Source organism: Bactrocera tryoni, chromosome 1 (genome assembly GCF_016617805.1).
Source record: "Bactrocera tryoni isolate S06 chromosome 1, CSIRO_BtryS06_freeze2, whole genome shotgun sequence".
Classification (NCBI taxonomy): Eukaryota; Metazoa; Arthropoda; class Insecta; order Diptera; family Tephritidae; genus Bactrocera; species Bactrocera tryoni.
The window spans coordinates 65789185-65810323 of NC_052499.1; the positions used below are offsets into that span (position 1 = coordinate 65789185).

General features: G+C 35.8%; 1 protein-coding gene across 1 annotated transcript; it reads left to right on the forward strand.

Annotated features, from left to right (window-relative positions):
• The first annotated feature begins 6044 nt into the window (after positions 1 to 6044).
• On the forward strand, positions 6045 to 20912 carry LOC120766538. Its single transcript, XM_040092116.1, has 4 exons — positions 6045 to 6306; positions 18599 to 18634; positions 18706 to 18836; positions 20104 to 20912. Exons 1-4 carry the CDS (start codon positions 6243 to 6245, stop codon positions 20548 to 20550), a joined length of 678 nt encoding a protein of 225 aa, XP_039948050.1. The 5' UTR covers positions 6045 to 6242; the 3' UTR covers positions 20551 to 20912.
• Positions 20913 to 21139: the final 227 nt, after the last annotated feature.

Genomic DNA, 21139 nt, shown 5'->3' on the forward strand with positions numbered 1-21139 from the left:
AGCACCGATCCCCGCAAGATCGTTCGATTAAATAACGCTGTTGAGTATATATTCTGTTTGGTTATGTGAAGTTGCTTGTGTACGCAGATAAGCTCGAGACGACTGACATACGGATCTCGAGTTACGGAACGTTGTTTGGAATACAGTTGAACTTTGAGTAGTTATATATATTATATGCGTATTTATAGGGAACGTAAGCCTCCTAAGTCAAAAGTTCACTAATATTTTGCATGCAAATATTAGGTTAAATAATTATGTAATAGATATTATGTGCATTAGAGGGGTTGGTTTCTAGGGAGTCAAGAAAATGGAAAACTTGTGAATGCGGCAAATGTGCAACGGATCATTTTGAACCATTTTGTCATTTAATTAGACTAAAACCGGTTTCGAGCGATCTGAAGGATTCCGACAAATGATCAATATAATATCAAAATACGTAGGTGATTAAATTCCATGCGGGTATCTCAAAAACTGACAAAAAACCTCCAGAAATTAAACTTCATCTAAAAAATGGAAAGCTCAAAACCGGTTTCGTAGGCAAAGTTGTTCAGAATGATGCGTAGAATATTTCCCGCTTACGCGATCTTAAAGAAAAAAAATCGACCCGGTCTAATTTTCATATTATTAGGTAAGGTAAACAGAGATTGAAAATAAATAATATTATTGTTTAACATATTTATTCATATTTATTGAGTTATAGTGTTTGTCTTTTTTTTATTCACATATCTACATGCATAAATATATATACTACGCTATACATAAAAGAAACATAAGAGTAATCATTAGCGTATAGTTCTGTGAGATAATCACTATTATTATCATGTAATTCTAAGGTTTCAGTAATTTTCGCCACAATTTATTACCGAATTTGCATATGCCATAGTAAAATGTAAATATATACATACTAGATTGACATACACACGTACACATTTCAGCCAGTCTATTGATTTACTCACGATGCGCCGGGTTAATGCAGTTTTGCGATTGTCCTTTGTCAGGATATTTGTGAATCATTTTTATGTATACATATACATATGTATTAAAGCCATGGATGGTTAGAAAAATCAGAAAAAAGACTATAAACAGAAAAATGCAATCAGCGAAATTGAAATTTGTTTTGTATTTCATTTGACTTAAATGAGTTTGAGGTTATGTACGAGTAAGTAAATTTTAAATATACTTGTATGTATAAGGGTGGAAGGCTAAAGGACTGCTATATTTTGGTGTGATGATTTGTTTTGCTCTTTTGCAGAAAAATCGCTTTAAAAATATGTTCCAATGAGAAAATGAAAATGACATTGATTCGGGAGTACATAGATATGTAGGTAGGTAGGTTTTAGAAGAATGCTAAAAAGTCAGCAATATCGGACAGTGAATAGGTTCTAGTTTTTGGGGGAGAAATCTCGCAGTTATATCGAAGAACGTTTGGATGATTTACGAGTGTCTGGTCATTCTTTTTCTTCGATGGCAACGGCCGGAAAGTGGTTTTACCAAAGTTCACAGTTTTAAAGGTTAACGCGACGAAATCCTTTTTGCATTGGCAGACTACAGATTGGGCGTGTGCGAGATAATTGAGGTATTGGGCATATAAAAGGACTGCGTGTGACCATAAGTGCAACCGCTAGACCACTAGCTTTGCTATTGTATAGTGACCGTCGAAGAAACATGGGTCCACCAGAGACCAAAGTACAGTCGAAACAGTGGACTTTATTCTGGAAGTTCCTTTAGAAGAAGACCAATACTGTTCTATTGGTCGACAAGGTGATGACAAGAGCTTAATGGGATTCACAAGGTGTGATCTTCATCGATTAAATGGAGAATTAAATTCGATGCCGACTTGCAGAAGATAGATCCAATTGGGAAGAAAAAAGCAATTTAACACGATGAAAATATAGCGGTTCACTTTTCCGCCATCAAAATGGCTAAATTGATCGAATTAGGCTCTGAACATATCCATCATATTGTCGAGATTTGGCCAAGTACGACTCTTTTTGGTAACCAAACTTGTCAAATCACTCGCTTGACAGAAATTTGAGAAATTTGAAATTTGACAGAGATTTTAGAGCAATGAGGAAGTTATTGCCGCTTTGAAGGCTAGAGTGTGGTGCACTAAGAGAAGACTATGTTGAAGAATAAACCAGCATTTTTGTTTTTCTCTGCTAGGCTATAATGTTATCGAGCTTTCGGCCCCATTTGGGAATACAGTGTTTTGCGCGAAGAGCTACAGTAACCACCTGAGAGTGTGAATTTGCGTAAATGTCTTGGATCATGTCTAAATGTTGAAGAAAAGTGAAACGCGACATGTTGAAATGGTAAACCTTACCGAACACACTGATAAAAGTTGACAGAAATCAGTAAACAAACTTGGCCGCCACGAGCTGTCAAAATTACGTCTTCTTGTAATTAAGTGCCTTCATATATTATTTACAAAGCCACTTGATTCAGGCTTAGCTGCAAAGAGCAGCCTTTGGATATTGACTAGCTCTTCTTAATTTTTCTCTGGCGCTCGCTTCTGTATTTTAAAGGCTCAGACACTTTCTGTAGCCGATTTGTTGTTGTGCGAACTTCATGAATAAAATTCATGAATGAGAATATGATGCAAATGACTTAAAAGCTGCGTTCACCTAACTAATAATTCCAACAGGGCACATGAGTGTATTTATAAATATATGCATGTAAATACAAAAGTGTATATTAGCATATGAATACGTAATTGGGATATTGGCTCAATCGCATAATGCCCATAGGACGACCTTAGGGTAATTGCTTCAAACTAATTTGCTCATTCTCTTGGCTTATTTGTCAACTGTTGTATCTTATATTTAAAAATAGATTAGCGTGTAAGTTTAAAGAGAAAACGTAATACGATTCGTAGGAATATATTTTATTGAGTATACGATTGCGAAGGTGATTACTTTGCAAGGTAATTAGCAGCATACGATTTTATTTGTACAGTTTGATTATTATTACTCAAATTTCAATGATAAGAAGAGAAACCACCATCAGATAGTGAAATCTATACCATAGTATCGAAAAAACTTAGTCTTGGAGTTTTGATTTGATATAGTCCTATCCAAAATATTTTTTTCTGAAAGCTCTACTCAGACCTACATACGAATAAAGCGTATAGTATACTATAATATAATAATAATTTTATATAACAGTAAACTATATGCAAATACAACTTTGAAAATGTTACAGTAATGACCAAACAATTAGGAAGTTATTCCCTAAAACGATAAAACAAACCCATATTGCCAACAGTACGGCATCTAATGAACGTCAGCATTTCGACTTGGCAACGTAGGCCAGTACGTGCATGACGTATACATGACGTATAAAATCGCACTTGATTTACGAGCGCAACAACAATGCTGGTATTCATTTACAACATTTTCGTAATTTTTAAACTCTTGCAACATGTTACTACAGAGCATAATAATTTTGTTTACCTAACGGTTGTATGTGACACCTAAAACTAATCGAGTTAGATATAGGATTATATAGTTATATAGAAATAATCAGAATTATGAGACAAGTTGAAATTCTAGTGACTGTTTGTCTGTCCCTCGTGTGTCCTGCAGCTGTAACTTGAGCAAAAATTGAGATTTCGTAATGAAACTCGCTATACTCGTACTTGTATACATTCCTCGGCAAAAAAGTAACGACGATTTATTTGAGGGGTGTAAGCGGACCATTACCATGCCCACAAATCACCATTGGGCTAAAATTTTTGAAAAAGTGGGCTGACCCTAATAGGTTTAATGTACATGTCTCTCAAACTATTCAAGCCTCCAGGTGCCGAGGATGTGGACCCTAGTACCTATAGTTGATTTTGAAATAGAAAATAATGGTCAATGTGTGAATTGAGAGCGTGTTTTTCTAATAACGGTGCACATTTGTGCCCTCTAACTAAGAAGCGTTACGTACCCCCAGCTTTAATCCTTGCAAGAGTATGAAATGTTCGATTATACCCGAACTTAGCCTTTCCTTACGTGTTTCAATATATTTTTGCTACACGTTTTGCTTCGAGTGTAAGCATGTGTGTAATGTTTATTTGGCGCGCCGCGCATAAAAGTATGCAAAATGTGGGGAAGTCCGAAACGCTGTCGTCATTATTTGTTGTCGTACTTTTATTTATGAACTTCCGGTATTTTACTCGTATTATGTGTAAGTCACTAGGGAATATTAAAAATTCAAATAAAGTTACATGTATTTATAAATATATTAAGAAAAGAGTTTTCTCTGTGTTATATTAATGAACTAATTTTTGGAAGTTAAAAAAGAAACATATACTCTATCAGAAGCAATGTACAAAAGTTGTTTTCGGAGATAATGATTGTTCGACTCGGTAAGAAGGCAATGCTCTGTGTTTGGTGGGATCAGAAAAGCCATCAGCTTCTAGAACCTAGTGAAACTGTTAATACTAAACGCTACAGACAACAAATGATCAATTTGATCCATGCATGATCCGGATACAATGAAAGTACTTGGCCGTATTTACCAGGGCATCACTTTTTAATTACCATTTGTTTTCATCGATGCGACATGCATTGGCTGAACAGCACTTCAATCCCTACACAGAAGTCGAAAATTGGATGTTTGATGGGCTTACTTCAAAAAACGAGCATTTGCCAGAAGAGTAGGCAGAATGTGTAAAAAGCAATGGTCAATACTTTAAATAATTTTTTTTTTACTTTGCCATTTCAAATTAGTATTTCATTTCCACAAAAAAATTTCATTTCCTACCGGTATACCTGGTAAAAGTAAACTTCAATATTATGTACATATACAAATATGTATATAACATCAATAGTCTTCAATCACTATAAGATGATCTTGCATGATCTCATTATTACTAATGATTTCACAGAAATCATCAATCGTTTTTAGCACATCAATTAATTACTGGAAACCAGAAAGCTAGTTCAGGCATTAACAATCGTACTTTTCTATTACGAGCTTACCACGACTAAATTCTCTTCTTATTACGACTAAATTTTCTAAACTTCATTAAATTTTTGATATGTTTTGCTTTTTATAAAATAAATTCTCTCATACCAAATTTCCTTATATGTACAACGATTATTTCCACACCCATAAGTCGAATTTTCATGGCTTTTAAGCTCTCTGTAACGAATTTTATTATGATTTACGCGTATGTTTCTAATCCAAACAAAGCAGAAGTGTATTTAGGGAAATCTTAAATTAAAAATTTTATGATAAAAATTAATAAACAGAATGCCATCATAGCAACTGTATAATGTATAGCATAACGAAATTGTTAATATTTAAGGATATTCGAAATTTTCCCGCGCAGCTAATACATTTCCTTAAAGAAAAATTTAATTCGTTTCTTGTCTTCATAAGCGTTCAGCTAAGCTTTTAGTGGTCAGCCTACATGTGCGCTGCCTGCAAGAATACACATCACAACAGCATGCACACGCTTAACAAGCAGCAATGAAAACGGCACGAACGAACTTCATCGGTGATAATAACACCAGTGATAAGACCCACGCTGAAAGCAAAAACTTCGTGCTCTAATTCGCAGCTTCATTGGTTGATGGTATGCTCGTATACATTTACATATTTAACTAACATATACACATGCACTAACAAATTTGCGAAATATTCGCTGTTCGTTCGCCAACGCTCGCAACTTTGCTTCGTTACGTATACGCATGGTGCGCCTGCATTCGGCATCGCTGTTAACGTCGGTGTTAACAGCACTGTTGTTTCAGCAGCCTGTTGCGTTGGATTTTCACCTGTTGCTTGTGCTGTTACTCATTCTTGTTATTTAACATCATTCTTAACACTGTTGATGCCGCGCTCGGCTTTGCCGTTTTTTATCGCTGGCGGCTGCGCTGCTTCCACGCTGCTAATAATGTTGTCGTTACCGTCGCAGCGCTGCAGCTGCTGCTGTTCTTGTTACTTTTCATATGCGCCTTTTAGCCTTTGACGGCTGCGAATTGGTTTCTACAACATTGCAGATTTTTGTATAAAAGCCAATGTTGCTTGCTATTTGCGCACAACGTTTGCAAAAGTCTATTTCAAAAGTTTAACGGTCGCTTTAGCAGCGAGTCGAAGGTGTGAAAAAATTGTGTGCGGAAAATTTCTCGTGTTCTTCATATTTGGTTGACAAAGAAAGTGCATTTTTGTTGTGTACAAATCGTAAATAAAATGTTTAACTGAAAGTGAATACCCAAATTCAATAGTTCGAAATTGAAAATTGCATTTTAAATATGTGGCGCTCAACGGTTTTTGTAGCTATTTTAATTTGTTCGATATTTTCGTCGAATGTTCAAGGTAAATAAAGTTTTAGATTCATTTTTTCTATGAATGAAAATTTAGTGAAACGTTAAAACGCGATCTGTCCTTGCAAATATAATATAAACTTTCAGTTAAAAACCAATGTTCTCTAGAAGAGAAATATCTTACTTAATTTATTTAAAAACAAAAGCTTTTCTCATGGTCAATCAAGAATGACCAAGTTGTATTTTCAAAATAGTTTAAGTTTAGTATTTGTTCAGAGTCAATGGGCATCCAAATTCAAAGCATGTTCATTTAAATCTCACTAGGAACCATTCTTAACCTATTGATTTATACTCAAAGAGCAAAAAGTAATAATTTAGTTCAAGGCCGTACAGTGTAATTTCTAAACCGAGAAATACAGTAGATTACAATAGTTTACAGGCATTTTGCGACTGTGATGCTAGAGGCTGTTTCTTGCTAATTTTGGGTTGCTAAAACCGAATATTATAGTAAACATTTCTTAAAAAGTAGAACTTTTCTGCTGTAGTTTAGGAAAATTTACCCTACACTTTCCTAAAATAAAAAAAATGGCAGTACGTGATGGAAAGTTTTTGAAGTGAAAATCGTAATGAAGACACTTTAAATATTACACACACGTCTTAGTACATCAAGAGCAAATTTTTCCTTCAGATTTCTTGAGTTGTATTATTTCAATTCATAAGGAATATCTCTATGTTAATTTCAGCCATAAACTCTTTAATGAAAAAAGTCTTATAGGAGTGTTTAGACTACGCACATCCGAAGCTATAACATTCTGCCTCACATCAAAATCAAAGTCTTGAACATTATTTTATTGTACGAGATCACTAGATGGGCCGAGGTAGTTTAAAACTAGTCGAGCCTGGACAGAACTATAGAGGGTTTTATTAATTTGAGAATTCGCCTTTTCTTAATCATTTGGATTTTGTGCCAAATATGATGTTTGTTTCTCAATAAAGTATCATATATGCTTAATCTTTTAGCGGTACATTCGACAGAACTATGCCCAAAAGAGGCAGCATTAAAATTAATAATTTTAGTGGTGTGCTTTATGATGAGATGATTAAACCAGTCTCAGGATCTGAATTTATCAGAAAATGAAACTTAAATATATTTCTGAATTTTCTATATTGCAATCTACAATGAAGTCGTGTGTCTATTAGAAATCTAAGCAAATGTTTTTTTGAATATTAGATATGGATATATGGAGATAAAGCATTTTTGATGTAAGTTAATCGAGAGTATACTAAAATAATGCGTTTCAGTGTTTTTTTTATGAAATTTATGTCAAATTTAGAACCTTTTGCTTCTGATTAGGAGACTGTTAAGAGCAATATTTTTTCATATTCTAAACTAAAGTTGGAAACTCTGTGGAAAAGTATGTTTATATTCACTTGAAAACAATTAAACCTTCGTACCTCATATTTAATTTAGGGTTACATAGGTTCCCTTTGGTGAAAAACAAACTTTTTTCAACAATTTTTATTCATATAAAAAATTAAATATTTTATTAGAATTTTTTATTGTTAGAAACATTCACTATTAACAAAGAAATTCTGAAACTTTAAAAAAAAAAATGTTATAAACTCGACTGTTGCGGCGCCATTTCCGGTGACCCCTTGGAAAAAAGTTGCGCCAGCGTTGGCAGGATAATTCTTTACAGAATCATCTATATCTACTTAGAACTTGGATGAAGAAAAAAAAAGATAATTGAATTTTTGGCAGACATTTTTACCAAAAAAAAGTAAAGTTTCAGTGAAAATTCCGCGTAATTTTTTTTTTAAATAGTTGTAATCCGAAAAAAATCCTTCGTCCAAGTCTTTAAGAATTGTATCTCAAAAACCTGTGTAAAATTGCATAAAGATCGCCAAGTATATAAGTGTTGCATGTTCCCAAAATGCGTTTTTCTTGAAAAGATATTTTCGACCATTTCTTTTAAACGGTTGAACCAATTGATTTGAAATGTCAAATAACCTTTTTAAACGTATTTGTTAGGATTTTCGGTAATGAATCTTGAAGGTACTTTGAAGTGGAAACTTTTCACAAAATCTGTCTTTTTTTTGGGAGCCGCTATGTTGCAGAAAAATCGTACCCACCGCTAGAAACTTTCTTTCGAAGGTCCCCGTGAGGATCGGCTAGGGGATCAAAGAAATTCAAAATTTTACGAAATCGAAGATTATTATATTACATTAAATATTAAATTGACAATTGCGAATATTTTTCTTATATTTACTTCTTTATAAAGTAGAAGGCTTCTTCAAAAAAAAACGCATTTCGTGGCAAAAATTTTACTACGAAGTTTGTAAAACCCAGAATGAAAAATCGGAGTTCTATAAAGAATATGTATGTATATATAAATGATCAGGATGGTCATCTTAGAGGATTACGCGAACTAGAAATAACAGAAATGTTGCACAAGTCCCTTCCACTACATGAAGCTGCTCATTTCTGAAACCGCCCATATCGGAGCTCTATAAGATATTGATGCCACACACACTGACCGATCAAAATGAAGTTAAAGCTCATTTAACATTCTTGTATACTATAAAAAAATGAATCTGTAAAGGTGCAAGTTATCTTTTTGTTTGTTTTTATAAGTGTATTACATACATAAGTATGTGTATAGGCATGAGTAGGAAATATTCCATTTATTTAGCCATAAACTTGCAGAACATTCTGCGACGGGAGACATAATTCATGCAAATAAATATTATTAAATATGATCATGCATTATTATTTAACTAACGGTAGTTGTATATTCAACACCAATTTACATACATACATATACCGCCATAAAACGAATTGTTTTTCACTTTGCTGGCATTTAATTTACAAGCGGGATAAAGTCCATGTATTTAACAACCTGCTATTGGTATGTAGTGACGGTTATTGGCGTAATTCCCAAAACGCTGATAAGATGTATGAGCGGTTTGTATAACTGTTCAAGGAATATGCACAAACGTTAAACAAAAACAACATGAAAACTATAAAAATTAGAAAGAGTAAGGTTATGGTTGGTGTACATAAGTATAAAAGTATACCACACATAAAAACCCACAAGGTATATGTACATATGTATGTACTAAACATATACATATGCATATAGTCATATACGTATGTATAAATATGTATGCATAACCTCGAATTAAACTGGACTCACGTCCGTTGTGTGACACATTTTTGTTTCATGATTATTTTCACTCTATCGACAGCAATGTTTTGCCTAGAACTTCTACGTACATACGTACACCTATCATCACATAACTGCAATAAAAATAAAAACCGGCACAATAATTGCTATACAACTCATACACAAAGCGTGGGGTTGTATGTGCGTACACAGTTTTAATTGCGGTCGTAAATTAATCCCTTCTGGAAAACAAGCACCACCATAGTATTAAAATTGATAAAAAAGAAGAAGAGAAATAACTGCATTCGGCGTAAAAGAGACATTCTTGCGATATGTATGTGAACTAGTCAAGGTGTCACGCTAAATGGTAACACCAACCACCGTTATGCCACAGCAACGTCAGCAACTGTTGGAATTCGCGGCTGGTTGCTCGCTGACGCCAACGCCGGAACGGTATAACGGTATGGGAAAAATGTGAAACAAATAGCCACAAACATGTTATATCTCCGCCGCCTGATAGGCATGCCGTTATTTTGCTTATTCCCCACGCTTGTTATTATTGTTGTTGTGAGGAGATCCAAGCTAATCGCGCTCGTTTTTGGCCGTCAGGCATGCCGTTATTTTGCTTATTCTCCACGCTTGTTATTATTGTTGTTGTGAGGAGATCCAAGCTAATCGCGCTCGTTTTTGGTCGTCAAAACAACAAAAAGAAGTTAAGTTCGTTTGCACCGAAGCTGTGATACCCTTCACAAATAAAAAAAGTTTTCCACACAAGGGCATCATTTTAATTGCTTAGTTTGTATGGTAGCTATATGCTGTAGTAGTCCGATCTAAACAACTTCTCCGGAAATTATACTGTTAACTTAAAAAATCATTCGTTTCAAATTTCGTGCAAATATCTTGTCGAATAAAAAGGTTTTCCATACAAAGATATGATTTTTATAATTCAGTTTGGATGACAGCTATTTGCTATAGTGTTCCGATAGCGGACGTTCCGACAAATGAGCATATATACATACATATATACAAGTATATACATACATGATTAGCGTGACCAGTTAAGTCCACTTAGCATTCTGTAAATACACAAACAAGTCTCTCAGTTTTTGAGATATCGGCCTGAAATTTTGCACACGTCTTTTTCTTCTCCCAAAAAAAATGTTCATTTGTCGGAACTTTCGATATCGGAACATTATAGATAATAAGTTGGGCACGAAGCTTGTAACACCCTCAAGGAAACGTCGGAGATTCTACAAAAATATATATATATATATATATATTGTATCACCATTTATTCAACCATGACTTATTATACCCTATTATGGGTATAAAAATAGTTTTCACTTACCAAACAACACTGGTTTAGTTGCGATTTCCCGTACTTTTGTTGTTGTTTACATTTTGTGGGATTATCTGTCGTCAATATTAGTTAATCCGTGAAACTATCTATATCCCTAACGCCGATTATCTTTGTGACTTTAATATCGCAGAGTAATAAACATGGACGTGGGTTGAAAACTACGATTGATCGATGATTAATAACCGAAACACACCTGCCTAGACTCGTAATGGATAGATGGGTTTGTCATAGATTCCAGTAAAGCAGATTTAGAAATATATTAAGGTTCCATGACTAGTTTTCCTCTTTGGGACGTAGTTACGTTAGCTATATCGCTTAAAGCCTCTGAAGACTTGAATTTTTTATCGCGAAATAAAAGTCATATTTCGCAAACAAATCTACGATATCTAATGTAATGATGACCCAAATTCTAAAATAATTGAATATTCTCTTCAAACTTGAGTAATGGACTCGCCCGCCATTCTGAGTTTGACGTGTGGCATAATGTTCGGGTAAAATATTAAGATATTCGACCTCTGTCCTCAGAATAGACATATTCAACTTTTGCCAGAGCTTACGTATTAGAATTAATTCTTTGATTTGCAACGGTAAAGTTTCAAAATGGCGACCTCGAAAGAAATGAAATAGTAATGGTAATAATTTAAGGTGGAACAAATATTATCTAAGGTAACTTTGTTTCAATCTTATAAGGTGTTCTGAGACAATTAAAGTTGAAGACGTCAAGTCGTCTACGGACTTTCATACAACTCCAATAGCAATTATTCTCTTCCATTTCTTTTCATGCAGAGAGTCCATAATAAGGAGTTTAAACGTGTAGATTGCTGGTGTTTTGAGAATAGAGGGTAGAGTAGTATATGGGATGTCATAAAGGATCCCAAGGATTATATTAACAACCAAGAAGTTTGGTAAATTGAAGAAGAGTCATCTCTTATATGCAGTTTAAAGATCGATCATATTGATTCTGTTGTTAGGAATAATATACAGAAGAACTTCAAAATACCAGATGTTTTTGGTTTGTTCCGCACAAATTGACTGACGACCAAAAATTGTTCAGAATCTAACATTCGAAGGAGGATTATTTGACCAAAAAAAACATTTTAACCATTAATTACACTCTGTATTCACCTGATGTGGCACCGTGCGACTTCTTCCTTTTCGGAAAAATGCCTTTACCCATGAAAGGAAAGCATTATGCAGACGTAGAGGGCATTCAAAAGGCTTGTACCGGCATACTGGCGGTAATACCCTCCAATGAGCTAAAACACTCGTTCGATATGCTTTTGGACCGTGAAAAAAGCTGTATTGAAGCGGAAGAAGACTATTTTGAATAAATTAAATTGATCTTGCCGGAAATCCATTTTTTCTGTTTTTTTTTTAAGTCCTATTTACTTTGGAGCACACCTTGTATATCAACCCCACAAAAAATGTGTATATGCTTTATCAAGTTTTCGCTTTGGGGTCAAAGTTTCTTTAATCATAATTTTTTCCCAACTACAAAGAACTTATAAAACTAACGTACTTCAAATTCTATATATGATCCTCTCGCCAACGAACCTAATATAAGTTGAGAGCTAGCTTCAAACAGCATTGCTCAAGCATACAAGCGATTAAGCTTTTTTCATAGTGTAAAGCATAAAAATATCATTAAAATTAAAATCATTTTAATATCCCAAGAGATACTTCACATGCAGCTCTTTCACTTCAATTAAACCTCAAAATCCTAATTACCTTTTAGAGTATAGTCCAACAAGAGTCAACTAATGCTATGAAGAGTCAATGTGAGATTAATGAGTCAGGTTAATGGCGCAATTATATACTCACACATGCGGTTATGATCCTTTAACACAAATACATGTGTGTGTGGGTATGTATGGGTGAAGCACATAAAGCATATCGGCAACAAGTTGAGCACATCCTTCAAAGTGCTTGTTATGTTAAGTCGTGGTATTAACTGTTGATATGTATGTATGTACGAGTATAATCGTTAATGACACCGTTAAGTAGGCGTTTAACATACCAGATAACCGTTTTTTCTATGGCTAATTGTGGGTCAGCAACCGGTTGGTTTTTTTGGTATTTATTATATGTAAACGCGGTTCGAAAGGAGGTTAGGGTGGGTTTGTTGCTAAGCATCACAGTTTATTAAGGTGAGTTAGATATATTGTAGTATATTAGCATTTGAGTTGTAACACACCTCAGCGTTGAAAACTCATTTTACACATTTGAAGGGACCTTAAAAATACAATATTTAAAATTTAACAGACAGAAAAATGTTGAGTTGGATTATTCAATCGTAAAAATTATTCCAATGTTTTGGGTATTTGTTTAGATTCAGGCTGCGTAAACACTTACTTTTCTAGAAAATATTTGTGTAATAGAGTTCAAAACCGCAGAGTTCTACAATTCTAAGTCCTCTCTCATTTGCTGATAAAAATTTTTTAGTAGTTCGATCAGAATAAAATAAACTTCTAGGTATTTAAGAATCTGAAGTTTATCTCTCTCTACATTCTCACATAAGTAATATACTGAGAAAGTTTCATGAATACATCTGTTCAGTACTGAGCACTTTTCCTATGGAATAAACGGTGGAACCTCCTTCTTCTTCTTCTTTATTGGCGAAGACACCGCTTACGCGATTATAGCCGAGTTAACAACAGCGCGCCAGTCGTTTCTTCTTTTCGCTACGTGGCTCCAATTGGATATTCCAAACGAAGCCAGGTCTTTCTCCACTTGGTCCTTCCAACGGAGTGGAGGTCCTCCTCTTCCTCTGCTTCCCCCGGCGGGTACTGCGTCGAATACTTTCAAAGCTGGAGTGTTTTCGTCCATCCGGTCAACATGACCTGGCCAGCGTAGCCGCTGTCTTTTAATTCGCTGAACCATGTCAATGTCGTCGTATCTCTCGTAAAGCTCATCGTTCCATCGAATGCGGTATTCACCGTGGCCAACGCGCAAAGGACCATAAATCTTTCGCAGAACTTTTCTCTCGAAAACTCGCAACGTCGATTCATTAGTTGTTGTCATCGTCCAGGCCTCTGCACCATATAGCAGGACGGGAATTATGAGTGTCTTATAGAGTTTGGTTTTTGTTCGTCGAGAGAGGACTTTGCTTCTCAATTGCCTACCTCCAGGTTCGTATATTTCTCTATGAAGCAGTAAACTGCAGCAACTTGCAAGGATTAAAGTCAGGGAAGTGTCTTCAGGTACATGCGACTTGTTAGTTATATGGGGTCTGGAATAAGTTTTTTCCCGAGTTTCTTCATTCTAAGCACAAAGTTGTACCTCTTTCAATTGAACTCACATATTGCCCGATAAATGCGGTATAAAGTCGGAAATCTTTATATAAGGTATATGGGGGCTCAAGGAAGTATTGGCCTGTTTCAATCCATTTTTGATATACACAAAACCAATTGTCAGGTTTCTGTCTGAAGTTCAATTATGTATACATATATCTCACACAAAAACAATGAGCAACACCTCGATGTTTTAGCGTCTTTGGCGTGTTTTTTTCTTGGTTTCGGCTCGTTTTTTCCCTCCATTCCGATGATTGTTGACTTGTTTGGATATCAAACTCATACACTCAAGTCTCATCGGCAGTTATAATGCTTTCCATGAATGAGGGATCGGAATTCGCATGATCAAGCATGTTCAAAGAGATCTGTTTACGGTACTATTATTGAAAAAAAAATTAAGCTTTATTGGAACGAGGCGAGCAAGAACGCGTTTCATACCCAAAATATCCATCAAAATCATTCGAACGGACTCACGAAAGAGTTCGAGCCTCTCTAACACTTGCCTGACGTTTTTCAAGCACCACACTATTCACTTTTTTAATATTTTTGTTTGCTGAAGAGGTCGAAGGTAGTTCAGAACTAGGCGATAGGTTCGATATCTGAACCGTCTTTGAAGGCTTTGTACCTTGTGGGCTTGTGGTTTGATAAAACTGAGTCACCTTAAGCCTTTTCTAACATTCGCATTAATTCCGCTTACGAAATTTGAAACAAATTCTTTGCTCGATGTTTTTATCCATTGCAAAAATCGCTACCCACTAGCGACTAGTGATTGTTTAAATCCTTACTTCCCACATAAAGAGGGATTCAGCAGGGGAAAATTCTCATATCGAAGCTCCTGTTGATGCCACGTGCGGTTGTGCTGCAAATACATGGCAATTTTTCGGTATTAATCTACATTAGCAGCTTTGGCGGCATAAGTTCGCAGCTGCAATATCTTTGGTCATTATTTATGCAACTGCAGCATGAAAAAATCGCCTTGCCGAGGCGTGAGCGAAAGGATATTCTTATGCGCAGTCTAGTGAATGCGCACACGCCGCATACATACATACATACATGCATACATATAAACATGGACACAACTCCACAGGTATTCTAATAAAGTTGTCTATTTCTGTGCATTTCTTATACTTTGCATGAAAAGACGAAGCGGGAAACGCAGTAATTTGTGTGATTAGACAACCAGTTGGCTGCCGTGAACGTGGCACACCCACACACACACGCGCACAATTTAGTTTTGGTGAATGCTTTTGACTCGTTTGTTGACTAAAAATAGACTTTGAATCTTAACATAAGTTTTGAATGAAAAAATTCCAATGCAATGGCAAAAATGCACAGTGAGAAGTGTGTATTTCTATAAATACTTATGTACATGTATGTAGCTATGTGTTCACGTGAAAAGATGCGCGTGCTCCACAACATTTCGCAACACTTGAGAGATTATTAGCGCGGTCTAAACATGTGCAGCTGCTCTGCGCGACACACACACACATGCATACCTTCGCACAAGTGATTGTATGTACGTTTGTGTGCTTGTGTCCTCAGCTGGCTGCGTCCATTATGTGCGCTTTCATAAACCATGACAAATAATTCTCCATGGAAGTACCTGTAGTTTGGCCAGCATTCAACATGTTGTTAACGCACACACTCACACACGAACTCATTCACATTTTCTCTCACATTCATTTCAATGAGATTTACAACCACATGTGCTCATCTCTGCACAAATGTTGATGTGTGTGCAGGTTTATATGCTCGCTTTTGTTGTTGTTACTCTATTCTTAACGCGCCATTTCAGCAGATGAATGCTGTGTCTTATGGTGTTATGTGCATTATTTTGTAGTTGTTGTTGTTTGAAGCTTCTGTTGTTCGTTAGTTTAAGGTTATGCAGCTTTTACGCTAATAGTAGCCGTACATCATCCACGAATGGATTGAGTTAGCTTCGTGGCAGCAGAAGTCAGCGCTGGCGCGCAAGGTAGACGCCGTTAGCAACGCACTAAGATCTTTAACTGAAAAATTAGAGCGCAATTTTATCTCTATAAGAAACTGTGATTTAATGTCTGGGAATGTAAAAGAACAACCTTTTAGTGCAGAAATACAGTTAAGGGGTTACATGGGTTTCCTTGAATCAAGACAGCCTTTTTTCAAAAAATTTTTCTCATATAAAAAATGAAATATTTTATTAGAATTTTTTACTGTTACAAACCTACACTATTAACCAAAAAATTCTGCAATTTTAGGAAAAAAAAATATTTTAAACTTGGTCCATTTCCAGTGACCCCTCGGAAAACAGATGGGCTCACGTTGGCAGGATAACTCCTTACAGGATTATCTAAAGTGAAAAATATGTGTTTTAGTTAAAACCTTAACATAGAACTTGGGCGAAGGAAAAAGCAACTGAAATTTGGATTTTTGGCAGAAATTTTTACAAAAAAATTAAAATTTCAGTGAAAATTTCCTGACACTTTCTTTCAAATAGTTGTAATCGAAAAAAAATCCTTCGTCCAAGTCCTTAAGAATAGGTTGAGTAGTTCCCGAGAAATCTTGCTAACCGACTTCAAAAACGCAGTTTCGAGATGAACGGTAGCGGCTACCTCTGACATTTTAGTTTACAGTCGAAAAAACAATTAATTTCGGGTTCTGATCAACATCCTGTCAATATCCTGTTGAGAAAAACGCAGATGAACTAGGCTTCATATAATATCCGACGGTCAAGTTAGCGGTGAAAGTCGAGTCGAAATCATAACAGTGAATCGCCGATCTCTTAGCAAGTTTATTTTGGGAATTCACACGGGCTGTTTTCATCTTAGACGAACATGAAGCAAATCTGTGGATATGGATTGTGTATACTTTGGGTCCCACACTGTGATGGTAAAAAAACCCATTTTTGGGAATTATTAAAAAAATATGCACTGTAACATATGTATTAAAATTATACATATTTAAAAAACACAGTTTGAGAAAAAAATTATATTAAAGGGGAGCTATTTGGTTCCCTAATTTTTTGATGAAAAAACAAAGACGCTTCAAATTTAATGGAGAAAGTTTATTATCATTTGCAAGAACATTCCTTGGCATTTATTTTTTGAAGATTATCTATTTCAATTGTTGGCCGCGCTTATGTCTCAGATGGTCCATCCGTTGAGTCCACCTATCGATGACTCGTTGAAGCATTTCAAATGACACGCCTGATGTTTTGCTCCATGGCCTGAATCAAGTGGGTTTGTCCCCTAAGACTTTAGATTTTACATATCTCCACAGAAAAAAGTTTAACGGTGTGATATCACACGACCTTACTGACCAATCGACCAGCTCAAAAGGTCAAATTATCTGCTCACTGAAGTGTTCTCTCAATAAATCCACTGATTGATGCGATGTGCGAGAAGTGGCCATCATTTTGAAGAAATATGGACCAATGATTCTAACCACTTCAAATAGTTTGTTTTTTTTTCTGGATGAAATGACAGCTCTTGAATCTCTCCACGTTGCTCTTCGTCCCAAATGCAGCAATTTTACTTGCTTTGAACCAGAAATGAGCCTCATCGCTTAACTAAATTTGGCTCGAAAACGTCGGATCTGCTTGGAACTTTTCAAGAGCCCATAAAGCGAAACGACATTGCTTAAGAAGATCGAGCGTTCTTACACTAAACATAAAATGCTCCACGAGTCCGAGCTGCTGAAAACGGCGCCGATTTGACTCTTCCCGGTCTTCGAGTAGACTTTCAGCTGCGGCTGCTATATTTTCTTCACTGCGAGCTGGACGTAATATTGAACCAAAATAACATGACAACTTGACACGACTTACGCGTGATCTGTCCAGAAAAGGCTATTGAAAAAAAATACCTCTGGTTGGATCACCCGTTATAACTACTAGAGATGAGACCACTTCGACACTACTTTTCATCACAAATATATCATGATGGAGCAATTCTTGATAATTTTCAAAGCTTATTTTATAAAGATAAATTTCACAAATTGACCTACTTATATTTAGCAAAAATTTTGAGTATATTTGAAGTAAATTCCATTCAAAACTTTACAATTTGTTACTTATCAGCTCGTTTAATTTGCGTTATAAATATATTTAGCCGTTAATCTATTAATACAGTTAGACTTAAAAATATTCCGCAACAAGGCTTTATATGCTAATTTCGGATGACAGTTGACAGCTGACAGTTGAAGCACCCATAAAATATTGCTATAAATACACCATGTTTGCTTTAGAAAAAGAAAATGAAACGAATGGCGCTCGGCGAGGGGCTGGGGCCAAAGTGCAACAAGTTTGCGGCAAATTGTTATTTATGAGTTTTGATTTGTTGTATTGCTAAGCTGTTGTACTTTTAAAATAGACGCTAAATGCAAGTAACTGTAAATTGAATTTGACGTTTCAGTAAGTGCTGGTGACGGCAGTGACTTAAAATTAACTTACATATATGGGACATACGCATACATATATATATAGTATGGATGCACATAAATAGACTTTGAACTTTTGAATTTTTTTCAACTTTGTTTCTCTTCTATTCGCAGGTTCTTGTTTGGAGTATGGGCATTCATGTTGGGGTGGTGAGTAACAGCTGGAAAGCAATTTATATTGTGGCACAATAGCATAATTCTATGAAAAAACTTTTTTACAGCGCATGGCAAACGCTCCAGTGGCTCGGCGGTCGCCGGCAGTAAAGGTCGGCTAGTGGAGAGAAATTCACGTGGCGGCAACCAATTAAATTTGCTGGACGATGATAATGCTAGTCGATTTGTGGCTAACAAGGTGAGAATCTAGAACTTTTATTATTTTATTTTAGAATTTTGCCCAATAGTCGTTGCTTTGTTTAAAGAACACCTCCACTTTTTCGAATATACTGCCTAAAGATTTTCGTTATACCTTCCGGATTATTAGTCAAACTTCTTACGATTGGTTTGAATTTTTATAAAATATTTCATAGCACATGATTTTATAATGGGTGTCTCTCTCAAATACCGGGAAAAAGATGAAAAAATATCCTTTGCTTCAATTTTAAACTGCAAAAACTAGTGTCACATATCTAAGCAGGCCTCAAATGACAAAAAACAACAGCGCGCCGGTCGTTCTTTCTTTTTGCTGTTTGGCGTCAATTGAAGATGTAGCCAAGTCCTTCTCCACCTGGTATTTTTAATGGAATGGAGGACTTCCTCTTCCTCTGCTTCTCCCAGCGGATACTGCGTCGAATACGCTCTGAGCTGGAGTGTTTTAATCCATTCGCACGACATGACCTAGCCGGCTGTCTCTAAATTCGCTGAACTATCTCAAAGTCGTCGTATTTCTCGCAAAGTTCATCGTTCCATTCAGTTTGGTATTCGCCATTGCCAATGAGCAAAGGGCCATACATTTTCCGAAGAGCTTTTCTCTTGAAATCTCGTAACGCTGATTCATCAGATGTTATAATCGTCCATGCTTCTGCGCCATATAGCAGGACGGGGATGATGAGTTACTTATAGAATTTGCTCTTTGTTCGTCGAAAGAGGACTTTACTTCTCAATTGCCTACTGAGTCCAACGCCAGAGTGATTCTCTGTTGAATTCCAAGGCTGATGTTTGTTATTGATGATTAATGGTGGTTTCAAGATAGACGAAAATATCTAGGATTTCGAGGTTATGACTGTCAACAGGTACATGGGAACCAAGTCAGTTGTTTGATGACAGCAGATATTTCGTCTTGCCCTCGTTCACTGCCAGACCCACTTGTTTTGCTTCCTTGTCCAGTCTGGAGAAAACATAACTAACGGCGCGGGTGTTGAGGCCGATGATATCAAAAATCGACGAAGAGGTGGTGTGTAGATCTTCTTTTCACGGGTCTTTTTCTGCCTATTAGTCATCGCATCTAGTTTAGGCGTATCTTTTACTGAACAAACCGATCTGTTAAAACTATTTGATAAACTATCGAGTTGTTTGTTCAAATTTTTGTTTTTTTGTTTTTTAAACCTCTCTTTGAAACACTAATAATTTATTTTGGGAGATTTTAGAAACAGGATATTGAGAACATTTTTTGTAACTTACAGTTCGACATCAATGAAGCAATCACATCCGCTGAAATTGCACCACATCTAGGCACAAGTGCAGAAGACACATCAGCAGATTCGACAAAAGAGCGCAACTACATGGAACAACGGCATCTACAATTTCCACTACACAAGAGTAACCGTGAGAATAGCAACACACCGTTAGATAACAGTATCCGAAAGAGTGAGACGGCTGGCTCGCGTGAAGAACGCCAACGCGCTCTACATTTGCAACAAAAACGGAAGTTCCCTCAACATATTGAACGTTGGCATAAGTTACCGGCTTTCGGTTTACGACGCACCTACAGCAATTCACCATTGGCGTTGACCGACGCAGTACCGCTCGAGTTGCCCACACGTAATGCGGGGAATGAGTTACTACAACAAATCGGACAATTGGCGGGCGAAAGATTCGACGAAGTTGGCGTTTACTATGACTTTCCATAGAAGTGAGAGAGGACAGAGGCCGGTGGGAGAGGAGCGCTGGGGGAGAAACGTGAAGTGAACGATTGAAGTCTGCAAAAATGCAAACGCACACACACGCAAAACAGTTACATTATGTTTGAGTTATTTTCTGTTTCATGTTGATTTATAAGAGGACTACAAAATTCCTAAAAAAAATTATAATAAAGGCATTGTAATTATATGAGGATATTCTCTATAAAAAAAAACAATTACGTAACAAATTTAAAAGGCTCTAAATGTAAACATTTTATTATAAGAAAACTCTATTTGTGTATTTTAGGCGTTGCACTAAGAAAAAAACAAAAAATTAAAAAAAAAACATTTTCGAACAACAAATTTCGAAAAAAAATTTCGAACAAAAATTTTTGAAAAACAAATTCGAACAAAGATTTTTAAAATTTCGAACAAAAATTTTTGTGAAAAAAAATTCGAACAAAATTAAAAAAAAAAATTTCGAGCAAAATTTATCGAAAAAAAAATTTGACTATTTTACTAAAATGCACTTTGTTGTAAGTAATTAAATTTTATGCATTTAATTATATGTAAGGATCAGGTTACTCATCATCTTAAA